This window comes from Cryphonectria parasitica, assembly GCF_011745365.1.
Source record: "Cryphonectria parasitica EP155 unplaced genomic scaffold M406scaffold_6, whole genome shotgun sequence".
NCBI classification, from domain to species: Eukaryota; Fungi; Ascomycota; class Sordariomycetes; order Diaporthales; family Cryphonectriaceae; genus Cryphonectria; species Cryphonectria parasitica.
In genome coordinates, this window is record NW_024468914.1 from 1,326,822 (window position 1) to 1,341,583 (window position 14,762).

General features: G+C 53.5%; 6 protein-coding genes across 6 annotated transcripts; 3 read left to right on the forward strand and 3 right to left on the reverse strand.

Moving 5' to 3' along the window:
- Nucleotides 1-246: 246 nt before the first annotated feature.
- M406DRAFT_262757 (Metallo-dependent phosphatase) lies at nucleotides 247-1,571 on the forward strand (the record flags this gene model as incomplete). The annotated part of the gene is made up of 3 exons (XM_040917534.1): nucleotides 247-562; nucleotides 646-838; nucleotides 902-1,571. The coding sequence occupies 3 exons, from the start codon at nucleotides 247-249 to the stop codon at nucleotides 1,569-1,571; spliced, it is 1,179 nt and encodes a 392-aa protein (XP_040774359.1).
- A 191-nt stretch (nucleotides 1,572-1,762) lies between these two features.
- M406DRAFT_340981 (alpha/beta-hydrolase) lies at nucleotides 1,763-2,941 on the reverse strand (the record flags this gene model as incomplete). The annotated part of the gene is made up of 2 exons (XM_040921611.1): nucleotides 1,763-2,428; nucleotides 2,477-2,941. The coding sequence occupies 2 exons, from the start codon at nucleotides 2,939-2,941 to the stop codon at nucleotides 1,763-1,765; spliced, it is 1,131 nt and encodes a 376-aa protein (XP_040774360.1).
- Nucleotides 2,942-3,218: 277 nt separating this feature from the next.
- Nucleotides 3,219-4,302, reverse strand: M406DRAFT_293053 (alpha/beta-hydrolase; the record flags this gene model as incomplete). Its single annotated transcript, XM_040919066.1, has 1 exon — nucleotides 3,219-4,302. The coding sequence occupies one exon, from the start codon at nucleotides 4,300-4,302 to the stop codon at nucleotides 3,475-3,477; it is 828 nt and encodes a 275-aa protein (XP_040774361.1). The 3' UTR covers nucleotides 3,219-3,474.
- A 2,066-nt stretch (nucleotides 4,303-6,368) lies between these two features.
- Nucleotides 6,369-10,072, forward strand: M406DRAFT_347123 (uncharacterized protein). Its single transcript, XM_040922255.1, has 11 exons — nucleotides 6,369-6,578; nucleotides 6,833-6,878; nucleotides 7,068-7,245; nucleotides 7,326-7,539; nucleotides 7,603-8,161; nucleotides 8,243-8,281; nucleotides 8,341-8,409; nucleotides 8,485-8,744; nucleotides 8,850-9,468; nucleotides 9,589-9,682; nucleotides 9,762-10,072. The coding sequence occupies exons 1-11, from the start codon at nucleotides 6,454-6,456 to the stop codon at nucleotides 9,809-9,811; spliced, it is 2,253 nt and encodes a 750-aa protein (XP_040774362.1). The 5' UTR covers nucleotides 6,369-6,453; the 3' UTR covers nucleotides 9,812-10,072.
- Nucleotides 10,073-11,309: 1,237 nt separating this feature from the next.
- Nucleotides 11,310-11,965, forward strand: M406DRAFT_340984 (uncharacterized protein; the record flags this gene model as incomplete). The annotated part of the gene is made up of 2 exons (XM_040921612.1): nucleotides 11,310-11,500; nucleotides 11,593-11,965. 2 exons carry the CDS (start codon nucleotides 11,310-11,312, stop codon nucleotides 11,963-11,965), a joined length of 564 nt encoding a protein of 187 aa, XP_040774363.1.
- Nucleotides 11,966-12,416: 451 nt separating this feature from the next.
- On the reverse strand, nucleotides 12,417-12,819 carry M406DRAFT_323154 (uncharacterized protein; the record flags this gene model as incomplete). The annotated part of the gene is made up of 3 exons (XM_040919743.1): nucleotides 12,417-12,448; nucleotides 12,477-12,660; nucleotides 12,762-12,819. Coding segments are annotated over 2 exons (189 nt in total), but the record flags the coding sequence as incomplete, so codon positions are not given.
- Between the last annotated feature and the right edge of the window lie 1,943 nt (nucleotides 12,820-14,762).

Sequence of the window (14,762 nt, forward strand, 5' to 3'; positions counted from 1 at the left end):
GTATGGCTCCACCCCTCATTTAAACCAACGTCACAACGTGTTTGCTGCAGCGTGACTGATTGGGTGCGACGCCAACCTTACACGAGCTACAATCGAGTCAACACACGAACACGGCTACAAAAAACTTTGAACTCACCGTCCAAACCTGTTGTGACACCTTGTGTATCAGCTTAGAGGCGCCGCCCTTCATCCAGTTCAGTAGAAACAAAAATGGTGGTCGTCAGCGGCGCACGATCTTTGGCACTCATGAGTCTCCTATCACAACGCGCCGCGGCTACTTGGCCCGCCCTGCAATTCACAGATGCCGGCACTTTCCAAATCACCATCTTTGAAGACTTGCACTTTGGTGAAGCTGAGGATACAGACTGGGGACCATTGCAGGATGTCGACACCCTGGAGGTGATGCAGACCGTGTTGGACAACGAGACGCCTCAGCTTGTCATTCTCAATGGAGACTTGATCACCGGCGAGAACACATTCAAGGAAAACTCGACCGACTATGTGGATGAGATAGTTGCGCCGCTGGTAGAAGCAGGTCTGCCGTGGGCATCAACTTACGGCAGTAAGACAGCGACATCCTTTTATTAATCCTTCTCGTCTTCGTGTTTGGATCCACTGACAGAATATCAACTAATTACTTCACAGATCACGACTCAGATTTCAACCTGTCCAGGACAGAGATCTATGACAGAGAAAAGACGTATGCAAATAGCTTGACTGGTAACATGGTACAAGCCAACGACTCTGGTATCTCAAACTACTACCTTCCCGTCTATGCCGACAACGACACCTCCGTCACTCCGGCCATGATCCTGTGGTTCTTTGATAGTCGAGGCGGGTACGTGGGCCCAAAGACTCTCCTCCATGCCACTACGAGTCCCACTGACAGCCTTCTCCTCAGTAATTACTACCAAGAACTCGCTGCGGACGGCACAAGTGTGAGCCAGCCAAACTGGGTCGGCAGCAGCGTGGTCTCGTGGTTCGAAGAAACAAGGGCCCAGCTCACCACTCTGTATGGAACATCTCTACCCTCCCTCGCCTTCGTCCACATCCCCGTGGATGCTTTCCTCGCCTTCCAGGACGCGGGCGTCGATGCAACGCAGGAACCAGGCATCAACGCCGATGTGCCCCTGTCGCAGCAAGGCGTGCAGTCCGGCGAGGGCTCTTCCGAGACCGTGTACACATATGACGGCCAGGACGTGCCGTTCATGCAGGCCCTGCTGGAGACCGAGAACCTCATTGCCGTGTTCAGTGGGCATGACCACGGTAATGATTGGTGTTTCCAGTGGGATGAGGATCTTGCGGTTATGGGCCTCACGGGGAACGGGCTGGATCTTTGCTTCAGTCGCCACACGGGGTATGGAGGCTATGGGTCGTGGACAAGGGGATCACGCCAGATCCTCGTCAGCCTGGAGACTCTTGGGAATGCTACCGAGACGTGGACGCGTCTTGAGGATGGGAGCGTTGTTGGTGATGTGATGCTGAACTCAACATTTGGCTCAGACGAGTATCCTGCGGTGCCTTTGACTTACACGAGCGAGTATGATGAAGGTCAGCCCTATTCCAGGTAGTATGTAGGTAGGTGGTGGTTTCTGTAAATAAGAAATGAGACTGGGATTCGCAGATTGAGAGCAATAGGTGCACAGCATGCGGATTATATACCTTCCTGTGTCACATTTCTGATGGCATTTAAGAAGAGCCAATGGTACATGCATTGTCCCTTGTTCTTCTGTACCAGCACACATACAGAAGTATGGCTAATTCATTGGCCAGCCAAAAACTTCACAATCTCATCACACAAAGCATTAGGAAGCTCAACCTGAGGCCAGTGGCCTGCACCAGGCAAGATCCTCGTGCCCCTATAATCACTCGCAGTCTTGCCACTCTGAAGCGCCTCAAGCGCACCAGGACGCTGGTAATTACCCCAGTCAGCCACGCCACCAATATAAGTCACTGGTACCTGAAAGTTCAAGCCCGCAAAGACGGCCATCTGCGAGTTGACATTCTGGGGGCTCGTCGCGCTTCGATACCAGTTCAACATGCCCTGGAACCCCGTCCGCGTGAACTCCTGCACGTACACGTCGAGCTCTGCATCGCTGAGGAAGGACTCCGTCAGCGTCGTATCCTCGTCCTTCATATCAGCCTCTACTACCTCGGGCATCGTTGCGCCCAGTGGCATGATGTAGTAGCCTGGCATGCGCGCGAGCTGATCGGCTATCCAAGCTCTCAAGGGGCCAATATCGACCTCGTTTCCCTTCCAGACGTGGCTTTTCAGATGGACATAGCCTCGGAGAAACGCCTTGAGACCCTGTGAGGGATTTTTCCAGTCCTCTGCCGCTCGAGCTGTGCTGTTGTACCACTGATAATGCATAAGAGGCCTCTCGCGGCGCGCAAGTGCTGTATGGATGTCTTCTCGGCCCCTCTCGGCCTGCTTTCCTACACCAGTGTAGCTGCGACCCAGATCTGGCAGGCTGACTGACCCCGTCGGAACGTGGCTCACAAAGACGGCAGCCTTGAACAGATCCGGCCTCGTCAGGCTGCAGGCACTCGCAGCCGTCGCGCCAAAGTCGTGGCCAACCACGAGGGCTGCCTCTTCATGACCTAGTGCCCTCATGAGCGCGATGTTGTCCAGAATGAGCTGCATCTGGGTGAATTTGGACAGGTCAACGTGGGCGTAGGAGCTCGTGTCCCAGCCTGTGGTGCGCCCATAACCGCGCGAGTCCGGGGCGACAACGTGGAAGCCTTTTGATGCGAGTGGGAGGAGAACCTTGCGCCAGGTGTAGGCTAGTTCTGGGTATCCGTGGAACAGCAGAATCAGGGGGTGGCTTGCATCTCCGGCTTCGAGGACAAATATGTTCAACCCGCATGTGGGTTCGGTTGTAAGGTCGATGTGGCGCTGTCGTATGTCTTCCGGCAGTGGCAGTGTTGGAAACGAGGCCATGATGCGCGAATGAGATGGGACTGGTCTTTGGTTTATGTCGTGTGGTTGAATTGTCGAGGAGCAATACGTTGTTGAGGTGGCAGTAAATGACGAAAGCGGGGAGCGAGCAGTTGAAGTATCATTTTCTCCGTTTATCCGCGACGTTTCTTGGTGAAGTCAAATTAGTAATGAGCCAACAACATCACGTATCAATTTGTACTACTTTTTGTTCTCTCTCAACCCCATTCTAACCGAGAAAGAAGGGAGGGCTTTCTGGCTGTGTATGATGGAAGGATTTGCCGCTGTATAAACCTGACCACAACTTCCGTTGTGCAAGTCCACACAACTTAACACTGATCTGAGAGATTTCTATACTGTTACTGTGCTGCTTCTAAATACTATTCTCTGTATGGTCTGTAAATGCTTCCTCAAAAGTGTTGAACCTGTGTCTTTGCCATCCTTTTATATTCTCTCTCTCTCTCTCTCTCTCTCTCTCTCTCTCTCTCTCTCTTCTTGGAAAGCGTCTCTAATATTGGCCCAGTCACAACAAGCCATCACTGGCCTTCTACCGCTTTGAACTGAACCCCCGTACGAGAGGCTGCAGCCCTGATCCTGTCCACCACAGGCCTCACATCGGTCGTCTTGATGGGCAAGCGGTGATCCCCCTCCCACTCGATCAGCGTCGTGGCCTTCGGATCGCACCACTCCTCCAGCAGGATCTGGTGATAGCCCAAGCCCGGGTCCTGCATGCCGTGCACATGAATCGTCGGTATACGAAGGATCCTCCCGGCGCTGTCATTACTCTCGTAGTCAAACCTCTCGTCCTTGTCCAGCCACGAGGCCCTGTCTGGATCGTACTGCAGCAGCGGGCCCCGTCCAGCCATCAAGACCCCGAACCGGAACCCCTTCTCGGACCTGCGCAGGCGGCCCAGGCTCTCTGGCTTTTCCTGCTGCCGCAGCAGGATGCTGGCCGCGACCCGCCCGCCCTGGCTGAAGCCCAGCACGGCGACCCACTCGCCCGTCGCGCCCAGCCTGTCGTCGGCGTCCATGGCGTCCCCGATCTGCCTCTCGATGGCCGCCCAGGTCTCCTTGGGATACTCCTCCACAGCGTTGGGGCCGGGCGTCATCAGCCAGCGCTTGAACGGTCCGTACTCGGCAAAGACGCTGAGCACGTCGGGTCCCGGTGTGGAGGCGAAGGGCGCGCACGGGTAGACCATGCGGAACTGCGACTTGAGGTGGTGCGAGATGGCCCGGCACTGCATGTAGAAGATCTGTGGGTTGGTGCCGCCGCCGTGCAGGCAGAGGATTCGTGGGAGGTGCAGCGTGGCATTGTCTGGGGCGGGGGCCACGGCGTCGCCGGTGTTGGTGGTGCCGTTGTGCATGATAGCCGGGTTTCCGAGCCGACAGCAAGTTCTCGTCGTCGTGGTGGTAATGGTGGTGATGGGTTCCCTTTTTTTTTTTTTTTTTTTTTTTGTGTGTGTGTGGGGGGGCTGCCGTGACGAGAGATGATCCTACGATGTTGTGACTTGCTTGTACTGTGGACTACACAAGATGATACCAGTAGGACTTGTGTTCTCGTTTCAGAAAGCTTGAGGTGGGAGGGCGGGCTGGAGAGAGAGAGAGAGACTGCAGAATGGGCGTAAAGGTGTGTGTGAGTGAGGGGGAGAAAGCAATCAAGGGTCGGATCTAAAAGATATGATGAGGAAGCAATTCGTAAGATGGCTTTACAACCAACCCCCTTCGGCGACATTGGGCTACCGGGGGTTGGTCAGCCGTTGTATACATGCTAACCGTTACAATGATGAATATGGAGTACCTGCATGGTTGTGTCAGCAAGCCCATGTATGAACTGAAGGTCATTTGTTTATCGAATGAAGTGTGTAGGTGGTCGGTGAATTCATTCCAATGAAGGGTGAATGCATCCCTTGAGACAATAAGTTTTGATGTATTTCATTAGGTTTTGCTCACCCTTGCTTGATTCTTTACTCACATCACTTTTGCATCGCAATGGAACAGATAATATAGCCTTCATCTACACCTCGACCCAAGTCGCTTGCAATGTATACTTTCTTGGGTACTGTTTCGCCATCTTGACAATTATCGATATGATTAGGTGCCCATCATGATCATGTGCGCAAACTCATCATCTTGTAAAATATGCCATGTTCATGTGAATAGGCGACACAGTGGTACGACCACCAAGAAAAGAAAAGAAAAACGGTCTGGTGCTCTATAGTGGGAGGATGCGAGCGCTCAGGATGTGCTTACATGGAGTACTACGGCAGTACTGTAATTAACCAGCAACCCCCACTCGTGAACAGGGCAAAAACAAGGCGTCAGAGTAGCCCCCCCGGGGGGGGGGGGTTAACTGATCATATTTCCTCCTCGTCTTATAGTTATGGTTGTCATTACTCTATTTGTAGCATGTAAATTGAACGGACTCAATACGAACACTAAAACCTTTATCCTGTATGCCCAAGCAGACTACAGTTACATCACACAGTGTGATGCAGCGAAGAAAGAACCGGTGCCCGTCCTCTCGCGGTTTGCTGCACCCAAATCATGCATGTTACAGCAGTAAAATCTCACTCGTGTGGGTGGGTGTGCACACGAGATGGATCACCGCGCGCTGAAAGAGCGCCATGTAACATCGACTTGGCGGGAACAAGGAGGTGGATGTGGGCTGTATAACCGAGGAACTTGAGACAGAAGAAACGCCTTGACCTCAATGGCTCCCATGGTTCATATGTAGTACTTATGATCCCTCTCATATAGATAGGGAACGGACGCTATCCTAAACCCCCCTGACCTTCATGTACAGTGACTACTTGCACAGCAAAAGCAATTCGCAGTCAGGGGGTTTCCTACTGTAATTTACGAGTGAGAGGCGCTGTGGAATACTGTCGTGGCCCCACTGGAGCAGCGCTGAGTCGGTACTGGCGGTTCAAGATACCTCCGCCAGCCACAGCCGGAACAGGGCCTTTCCGATGAGCTGAGGATTGGTCGTAGCCAATTGGTCCTCTCTTTCTGCGCGCTGGTGGTGTGGTGTCTGCATTTGATTCTTCTTGGCTGGTATTGGTGCTATTCTGTACAGCACACATACTATCACATTAGACAGACAGGGGACAAGAAAACACTTTGTGAGTAACTGTAATAATGATGAGTGTTTTCCCTTCACTCCCGCCCCCCCCGAACCTTGTATGAGAAAGGATCCATTACTCAGCCGTCTCTGTCTGTCTATCTTATCTCCTACTTGCTCTGCTGTGAATCTCGCTGCTCATCTATAATTTCTTGATCCCGTCTCACTTTTCTCCGTCTATTACCATCCATGCCGTCGACCCACTTTGCCACCTGTTCAGAGCCTCCGACAAAAATCTCCTCTCTCTCTCCAAGTCAGCTTCCGGAACAGCGCCGTCCACGGCCTGTAACATTCATCCCCTTCTAAGCCCACTTGGGCCGCTCGTCGCCACCCGTCGGCTCTCCCAACACTAACAATCGTGCTCAAGCTATCCGCCCCGACGGCCTTATCAGCCATGACGGGGCCTGCTGCGCCGAGCGTGCCTCCGGAATCCGCTCCGGCCCCGGGTGCAGGTGGACACGGTGGAGTGAGCAAGAGGAAGTTTGCTGCGCCCCCCGTCAAGTCGGCCTGTCTTTCCTGGTACGTCATGTCACATCAACACGTGTGGTTCCTGCGCCGCCTTCTCACATGCAGACCTGTTGATGTTGCCGATGCCCATCTGACTAAGATTCGGTCCATCGACCCCCGTCCCACTCGCCAATCCCTCGTCTCTCTCTTCCCTCACTCGAGATGTGCGTGTGCGTACAAAGGGAGGAGAAAGAGTAGAGAGAGAGACGAATCCTGTCTTGTTTTGTTGTTGGTACTGCCGCGGCTGCTGACGATGATGTGTGAAGCCGAGCTGCTCGGACCCGCTGCGATGGCGGGAAACCATGTGCAACTGTACGTGAGCCTCTATACACACACACACACACACACACACACACACACACACATAAAGGGCCCTCCTTACCTCCTAGGTAGAGGGTGTGTCCTCCTTCTTCCCCCTTTTTCACTCATCAATCCATTCCATCCAAGTTGGTCATCTCTAAGTGTATCTCTCTCCTCCACTGTATCTCTCCCTTTTTGCAGTGTCAGAATAGAAACCGAGAATGTGTCTACCTCCCCAGTCGGCGGGGCGGCCCACGACCCCGGAAGAAGCCACGGCCAGAGATGGACGTGACGGACGTGACGGACGAAGACCCGAACCAAATACCCAGCGACGTCTTCACCGTGTTGTCACAGGAACCAGCTGATGCACCCCGGGCTCGTGAGTTCTTCTGGCAGCCCGCTCTATCCTTTGGGATGGGATTCCCCGAAGACTGTGTTGACAGACTGGCTTGGAAACAGCCATATCGATACAGGACTACATCGACCCGGGAGCCGGCCTGAAGCAGCTCCAAGACTGGGTCCCGGACAGCGACTTCATCTTCGACAGCCTGTTTCTGAACGGCATGGACCCCACTGTCGGCGGCGGCGGCGGCTTTGCGTCGGATGTTTCCGGGACGGAGACGCCGGCTCATGTCGCGCCCATGGTGAGAACCTACCAGAGCGACGCAGCAATGTGAGAAAACCCGGCCCCAAAGGTGTCGTTCTGGGATGATGCCTGGCTGACCGCCTCCACCAGACTTGAAGCGTACTACGTCTTCATACACCCTTTCCTCCCGATCCTACCGCCGCCGTTTAGCATTCCTGTTGATCGGCCTGTGCCCCGTTTGCAAGACCAACTCGACCTCTTCGAGGGGGCCTACGAGCCTTCCTCGGCCGTGACGCTTGCCATCTCGGCCGTCCTCGCCCTCATACCGTGCCCCGAGGATCCTCACCCCCAGACGCACGAGTCGCAGCTGTTCCGGAGGAAGTACGCCCAGTTCCTCGCCCAGTCTGCCTTCGAGACCATTGAGAGCGACGAGGAGATCCCGGATTCGTCCATCGAACCCCCCAGGGCGCTCAGCGAAGAGCCCAAACAGCCTTTTCGGAGGCCACTGCACCCACAGGTTCCCCTGGAGCTCGAGAGGATTGTGGCTCTGTGCGTGCTGAGCATCTACGAGTATGCACAGCGTGGGAACCTCAAGAAGATGCAGAACCGGGCGGGGCAGGCGCTCATGTCTGCGATGGACCTGTCTCTGCACTCGTGTACGGTGCGGGACGAGTTCACTGAGGCGAGACGGCGAGCCTGGTGGATGAGTGTATGTCGGCCCTACCACTCGTTGCTTTCGCCCTGCCATACGAAACTAACTCTCCTCTGCTTTTCTTTTTTCCTCTCTTAGTACGTGTGCGTCGCGCAGGGCTCCATCGTCAGCAACACGGTGAGATCTTGTCTCAGCAACAGCGCGCGCATGATCTTGACCCTGACAGGCTGCAGCAGAAACCATCGTTCCTGGTGCTCTCGCCCAGCTACACGGCCGAGTTCCCAACCTTTCTCGCCGATCCTGAGGTGAGCAGTCCCCAGTGCAGACATCTTTGGGCAACCATAGAGACACAAATAAACTCACCAATCCTTCCTTCATAGGCGTTCACTGTCTTCATGCAAGCCCAGCGTGCAATCCTAGCCGCGACGCAGTTTGTCATAGAGCTCAACAAGGCTCTCAAAGAGAACGCCGACATGAAACCCATCTTTGAGAGGATGAGAGAGCTTGAAGCCCTCCTCGCGCCGCTCCTAGCCCGTAGCGAAGGCTGGCTGCTGCCGTCCACGACGACATCACCTGTCGATCCCGCCGAGGGGGTTGTGGCCCGGTCGCTGAGGTGCATGGCATCCATCAAGCTGAATAGGTATGTGCCTCGAGATAGTTGTATTGTCCTCCCTTGCCACCGAGCCAGCCACACAGGGCCCCAGTGTCTCGCAGGTAAGACTGACATACGTCACTACCACACCAGTGCAAGGATCAAAGTCCACCGCTATTGTGCCTTCTTTGACATTCCTGTCTTCTCGCGCAAACACTGCGATTTGAAGCCCTTCAACTCGAGCAGCAGCAGTAGCAACAGTGGCGGCGACGAGCCACGACAGTGGCCTGCGTGCTCCTGCAGTACTTTCGTCACGCCCTACGCGGCGAGCACGACTGGAACTGTGACCACGCCGAGTGGCAGCTCGCTTTCAGCAGGGTTGTCTCCAACCTCTTCAGACGGTACCACTATCACCACCGCTACTGTCACCACCACCCAACAACAACAACAACAACAACAACAACAGCCGTCACCACCCTACCCAGCAACTAATCCCTTTCCCTTCAGCAGCCACCAGTCCGCCCGAACCTGCCTCAAGTGCGCGCTCGATATTTCTCGCGCGTTTGAGGAGCTCCCGTACCCGATTCCTACAGGCGCACAGCAGCCGCAAGGCCCGCCTGTGTTCCTGTCGCCGACGTCGGGGACGGTGTGTCCACGTACGATGCCTTCTTTTGCGTGCTGTGCTATGCAGTGTGCTTATGCGCTGCTTATGGTTCACCAGAAGACTCGGGCACTGTATTCTCCGAATGCCGCTCCTGGGGTAGTCGAGGGAGTAGGAGGGGCCACGGTGGGTCTTGGTGGTAGTGAGGCGATGAGGCTCAGTGTAGGCGGAGTCGGAGCACATCAACAGCAGAACCAGCAGCAAATTGATCCAAGGCCTGCGGCTGTCAAGAACCTTCTCATCAGGCTGCAGCAGGGGCTGACGAGTATTTACGCCACATTGTCGAACTATGCCATGTCGTCTGAGGCATTGGGAGGGATGAGGGGTAAGTCTGGTATCTTTGCGCGCGGTCTTTGATGCTTTGTACTGGTTTGGCTGGCTGACTGACTCCATTCCACCCGCAGACCAAATCAAGAGCGCGATCGAGGACTCGACGGTGTTTGTGGTCGGATAGAGAGGCGATTACTAGTTTTTGCATGAGGATACGCCTTTGCTGTCATTAGCAGCAGCTTGGGCTTGGACATTTGCTGGACATGGACTGGGACTCCTCGTGTGGTGATCTGGAAGTACATTATGATAGACGGTCTAGAGTCTGAGAAGGGAACGAAGCTTCAAGGTCCATGGCCGAGGGAGGAAGGCCGGTGGGGGGGGGGGGGTTGGAAAGGAATAGCAACGGCTGGCAGTTGCCATCAATGACAGTATTCCTGTGTTCGCCAGCCTGTGACATGAGAATCGTGCCTTCCACAGGACCCCAACGTATATGCTACATTTTCCTACTGCGTAATTAAGTACCTGAGTACGTCGGTTGGTCTGTGGGTAAGTACTTTGTAGCCAACCCTGCGGTTCAAGATTATCTCAGGGCCACAATTTCGCAGGTCTGCAGACAAACAAGCATGCCATGACAACTATGTTCTTTTCTTATTTTCCTTTCCCCCTTTCCTTTTTCCTTCTTTTCCCATTCTATGTTATACTCGAGTGCATGTTCAATCTCTTCGTTGATATTCTTATCCAGTTCTCCTTCCAGCTTAGCTCATAAGCCCAGCGGAATGTCGGCAGCGCTAAAAATAATTCCATCACCGACCCTATCCATGCCAGCGTGCGCTGTATTTAACTCCCTGCACCACCCCCCCCCCCCCGGTAGCCCCCGCCCTGAAAACAGGAACCATCACCCCATGCCCCGGTACTAGGCTCTAGTACCCAGCCACCCAAAAGTAGAGCCTGGATTCTGGCTGTAGTACAGAGACGCGCCTGCGCTGTTGACGACGGGGGGGCTGGGCTGGGGCCTGTGCTCTTTCGTCTCGTCGTTCAGTGCATGCTTCCATCCTGATTTGAATTGCGTCAATCCTCTTCCATCCTCAACGATCACAGCATTGCGACGCAGTATCGACGCACATTCACACACACTCTCTCTCTTTGTCTTTTCTCGCGTCATGCCTTTCTCGAGGACTCGGCCTTCCCTTGCTTCCATATCGCAGTGCTACCGGCAATACTAATCAAACGAACAAACACCAAAACCAAACACCTACCACTCAGTCGCGAATCGATCTCTTCGCCTTGTTTTGCGTTTAGAGAAGAGGCGAACCCCGTCTATTCGTCCGCCCCACTCGTGCCACGGACCGACCTCCGTCGCGACCCTCGTGGCCGCCTGGCTGAACGCCGCTGTAATAAGGCGTCACCTGAAAGCCCTCACCCCGGCACCGTCTCAACGCCCAACCTCGCAGTCGAAGCCCGACGAGCCGCCGGCGCCTCTCTTCAGTACGCGGGCCTTGCTGGTCGTGAATCGAAACCTGCTTCGACCTCCCCCTACCTGCCCAGAACTCCCATCATTACTCTACCGTACCTCGAGGTGGAAGCAGTACATCATATCTTGGGTACCCGACTGCGGTTTGAGCGTGGCTGTACCGTCGTGAATTACGCACCCAGACGGACGCACATATATTCCTCCGATCAAGATGGCTACGACAGAAACATCAGAGAGCGATGTCGTCTACGAGCGGCGCGTTGAGCGCCTGCACAAGTACCACTGGCCCGCAATTCAGCTCAACGTGTGGATGCTATTCATGCTGGTCGCATCGTCCGCCATTCTCGGTATCTTTGCGAGCTTCATACAAACGCAACAACAACTACGGCTCGGAGTACCATGGTAAGCAGACCCCTCCCAATGCCTCTTTCTCTCTCCCCCTCTCTTTCAATCTCCATCCAGCGTATTCTAATTCCTCTTCTCTCACTTTGCAGGTACTTCCCCTACTACATAACCGTCTCCGCCATCGTGATCATCTTCATATGGTTAATGCTCTGGCTCATCTTCCAACGCCGTCTCCTCCCTTCCATCGTAATGATCGGCGGATTTATGCTCTTTGTGCTGTGGCTAGTCGGCCTGATCGTTGTCTCGGTGGAGCTCTGGGGCCCCAACGGCGTGAGCTCTTCGTGCAATACCCAGGTATTCAACACGAACCCGACTGGCCAGTCCCTCCAGACGCTGGCTTGGCTGGAGCAGAAGAGCATCTGCCAGGGCTGGCAGGCCGTTTTCGCGCTGGGGCTGGTCGGTTCGATATTCCTCCTATGGATCATGATCATGGCGTACCAGGTGTTTGCTATGGACCGCTGACCGCCAACTTGTTGTTGGTCCCTGTCAAGAGTCTGCTGTGTTTTTTAACTTTCTTTCTTGAAGATATGCCGTTGGGGGGATTTCAATTCAATACGTACAAGTTTATGAAGATGGCCATTGATTGAGGTTGGAAGCATGACTGGGTGTTTTTTTTTCCTCTTTTTCAGGAGGCGTATGGTTGACTGTGGTCTCAAGAGAGAGCGAGGTTGCACGACCGATATATGGGCATGATAACAGGAGCGATACCAAGGGGCTGGCCAGTGGGCACGATGTATCATAGCTTTCCACGATTTTGAAGCCTGTTACGGGGTTATGGGTCACGATGTCATACATAGTGCCGATTGGATTGGAACATGACCGTATAATTCACATCAAACATTCAACAGCAACATAAATATTTTGACTTTGACTTTGTAATTCATTATGGTATCAAGCTTCTACTACTGTCCTCCCCCCCCCCCCCGGCCGGTCTCAATTACGTATTATAACGCCGGATTGCCCACGTAAATTTAGGTAGGCACGTAGGTAGGTAGTTGTCCATCAGGATTTTCCAAGCCGGTTGGTTTAGTTGGAGAACTTGGAGTTGACCTGCTTGCCCGTCGCCTTCTCAAACATCTCACGGGCACCGTCGGTGATTTTCTCGGAGGTGTTGCGGTCAACGGTGTGGCCGGACTTCTTGGCGCCGAAGTCAAAGGCTATGAGCATGAACGTAGGACTGTTAGTCATTGCTGTTCTTTCCCTTACGGATTCAAAAGAATGATAACAAGGCAAGAGGGGGGAGAAGAGAAAAACTCACCCTTGTCAAGGTAATCTTCCTTTTCCGCACCAGCCTGCTGAGGGGGAGCAGCTCCGGAGCCGCCGGAGTTGCTGACGGAGTTCATGGCGTTCTTGATTTGATCCATTGTTGATGGTGGTGATGATGGTGATTTGATGCTTTGAAAAAATGCGATATGATGTGATTGATGAGGAGTGAATGGGTCTTGGGAAGATGTAGAAAGCTAAGAGATTGCCAAGGGAATGGATTTATATATTCGAAAGAGGGGTCTTGTACGAGGGGTGGAGGGGGGAGGAGAGCCTTCGTAGCTGGCCTCATTACATCACTGCCAGCTGAACCCCGGATAAGGTTACCACGAAATGTAACAGCCACTCAAAGCCGCTCAGGGGTCTAAGCAGGACTGTGAAAGGCTTGGCAGAGGGATCAAATGCGAAGAGGAGAACGAAAACAAAACAAGCCAACCGTTCGAGGGGGCTTATCCTGGTTGCTGGTGTCTACTTTGGTACAATAATCATGGCAGCTTGGCTTTTGGCCCTCGGATCCTTGTGTCTCAGCAGCTACAGTACGTCATCGTCTGCTCGGACCCCTGTTTTTTGTGGAGGGGGAGGGGTCCTGTTGGACCTTCTCCCGAGGTCACCTCCAGTATCCTTACTACGATGGATAATTATAGCTGTGATACCATACGCATGTTCGAATGCTCTTATCCTCAAGGTAAGCTTTATTCGTGCAGCATCAGATTCGGGACGTCGTCCAAAAGGACGCCCATCAGACCCAGACAAGGATCCAACTATTGTTCCCTTCGACCGATAACCTTGGAACCTGAGACTGACTCGTCCGCCCTCTCTGAATTGTCGTCACATGTGGAACGTTGGTACCATACTTCTTCGATTGTCTGAGTGCCACCTATATCCTACATGATATACATGCAAGACAGTGAACCAGCGTTATGCGTGTCTGTTCGAATTCCTGACTATCATGGCTATACGAGAATACCTCTTCCGTCTCGACCATTTGCAGTGGCATGCCATCTCGTTCCTGGGTCGTTACTTAGCACTGATGCGCTTTGATTTCACGTTGGTGTACAATACCAATACACAGTATTGATCGTAACGAAATGGAGGCAAAATGGGGGGTGGAAACAAGAGGGTGCCAACACTCGAAAGTACTTCCCTCCTGGATTTTGTGGGGGGGTGGGGGCTTAAGCACAACTTCTCCCTCCTCCATGCATAGATATCGGCTCTAGTCAACAGGAGCATACATATTGCTTGCACATGATCGTAAACAAATACATCCACTATTCCCTGGTTATAACCACGACAGTTACCGGCTGGTGTTGGCACTAGAGAACGGAGACATGGCTATAATGGGCGGGAGATCTGGACAGGGAACACTGCGGTATCTCTGTACTCAAGGGTACAAGACTATTTCTCCATTCTGCAACGCGATATGTGATGAGTTGCCCAGGTGTTACACGCAGCACATTGCCACAAAGATCGGCTGCACCGAGATCGTGACCACAATCTCTACAGAAACCCGAGCCATCTCGTACCTCCCACCCTTTGCAACACCCTTTCCTGTTCGTCTCACTCAGTAACAAACTATACTCTCAAGGGGAATATGAAAAGATTGCTCTGCGGCTGGGCATGGATGTTTTGGCTATCGTTATGGCTAAAAATGGTTCTTCTGGGACCATCAACACCTCTGTCGAGCTCGCGGTGGGCCAGTTTCTCAAGGTTCCTCAGGTAAGGGTCGTCCCCCTCTCGTTTTCCCCTGTATTGTCCTATGATGTGCATTGCAGTAAGAACTGCATCCTCAAAACTTATTCAACAGTGCGCTCCGTCTCAATGTGTTCTCCAGCCTTACTCCTTCTCGTGGGGCGTGTACAAAAACTTGGCGGAAGATTACGACTCAACTATCGGCCAGATCATGATGTTGTCCCCTATTTACAACTGCAGCTCCAAGGCTATGGAGAGTGGCACGTATCCTTCGATTACTCTGCCTGTCAACTGTACCCTATTAGCG

Coding starts and splice junctions, on each gene's coding strand:
- M406DRAFT_347123 (XM_040922255.1), top strand. CDS start 6,454: ATGACGGGGCCTGCTGCGCCGAGCGTGCCTCCGGAATCCGCTCCGGCC. Junction 8,745..8,849: donor GCATCCATCAAGCTGAATAG/GTATGTGCCTCG, acceptor CTACCACACCAG/TGCAAGGATCAAAGTCCACC. Junction 9,469..9,588: donor CTCCTGGGGTAGTCGAGGGA/GTAGGAGGGGCC, acceptor GCGGCTGTCAAG/AACCTTCTCATCAGGCTGCA.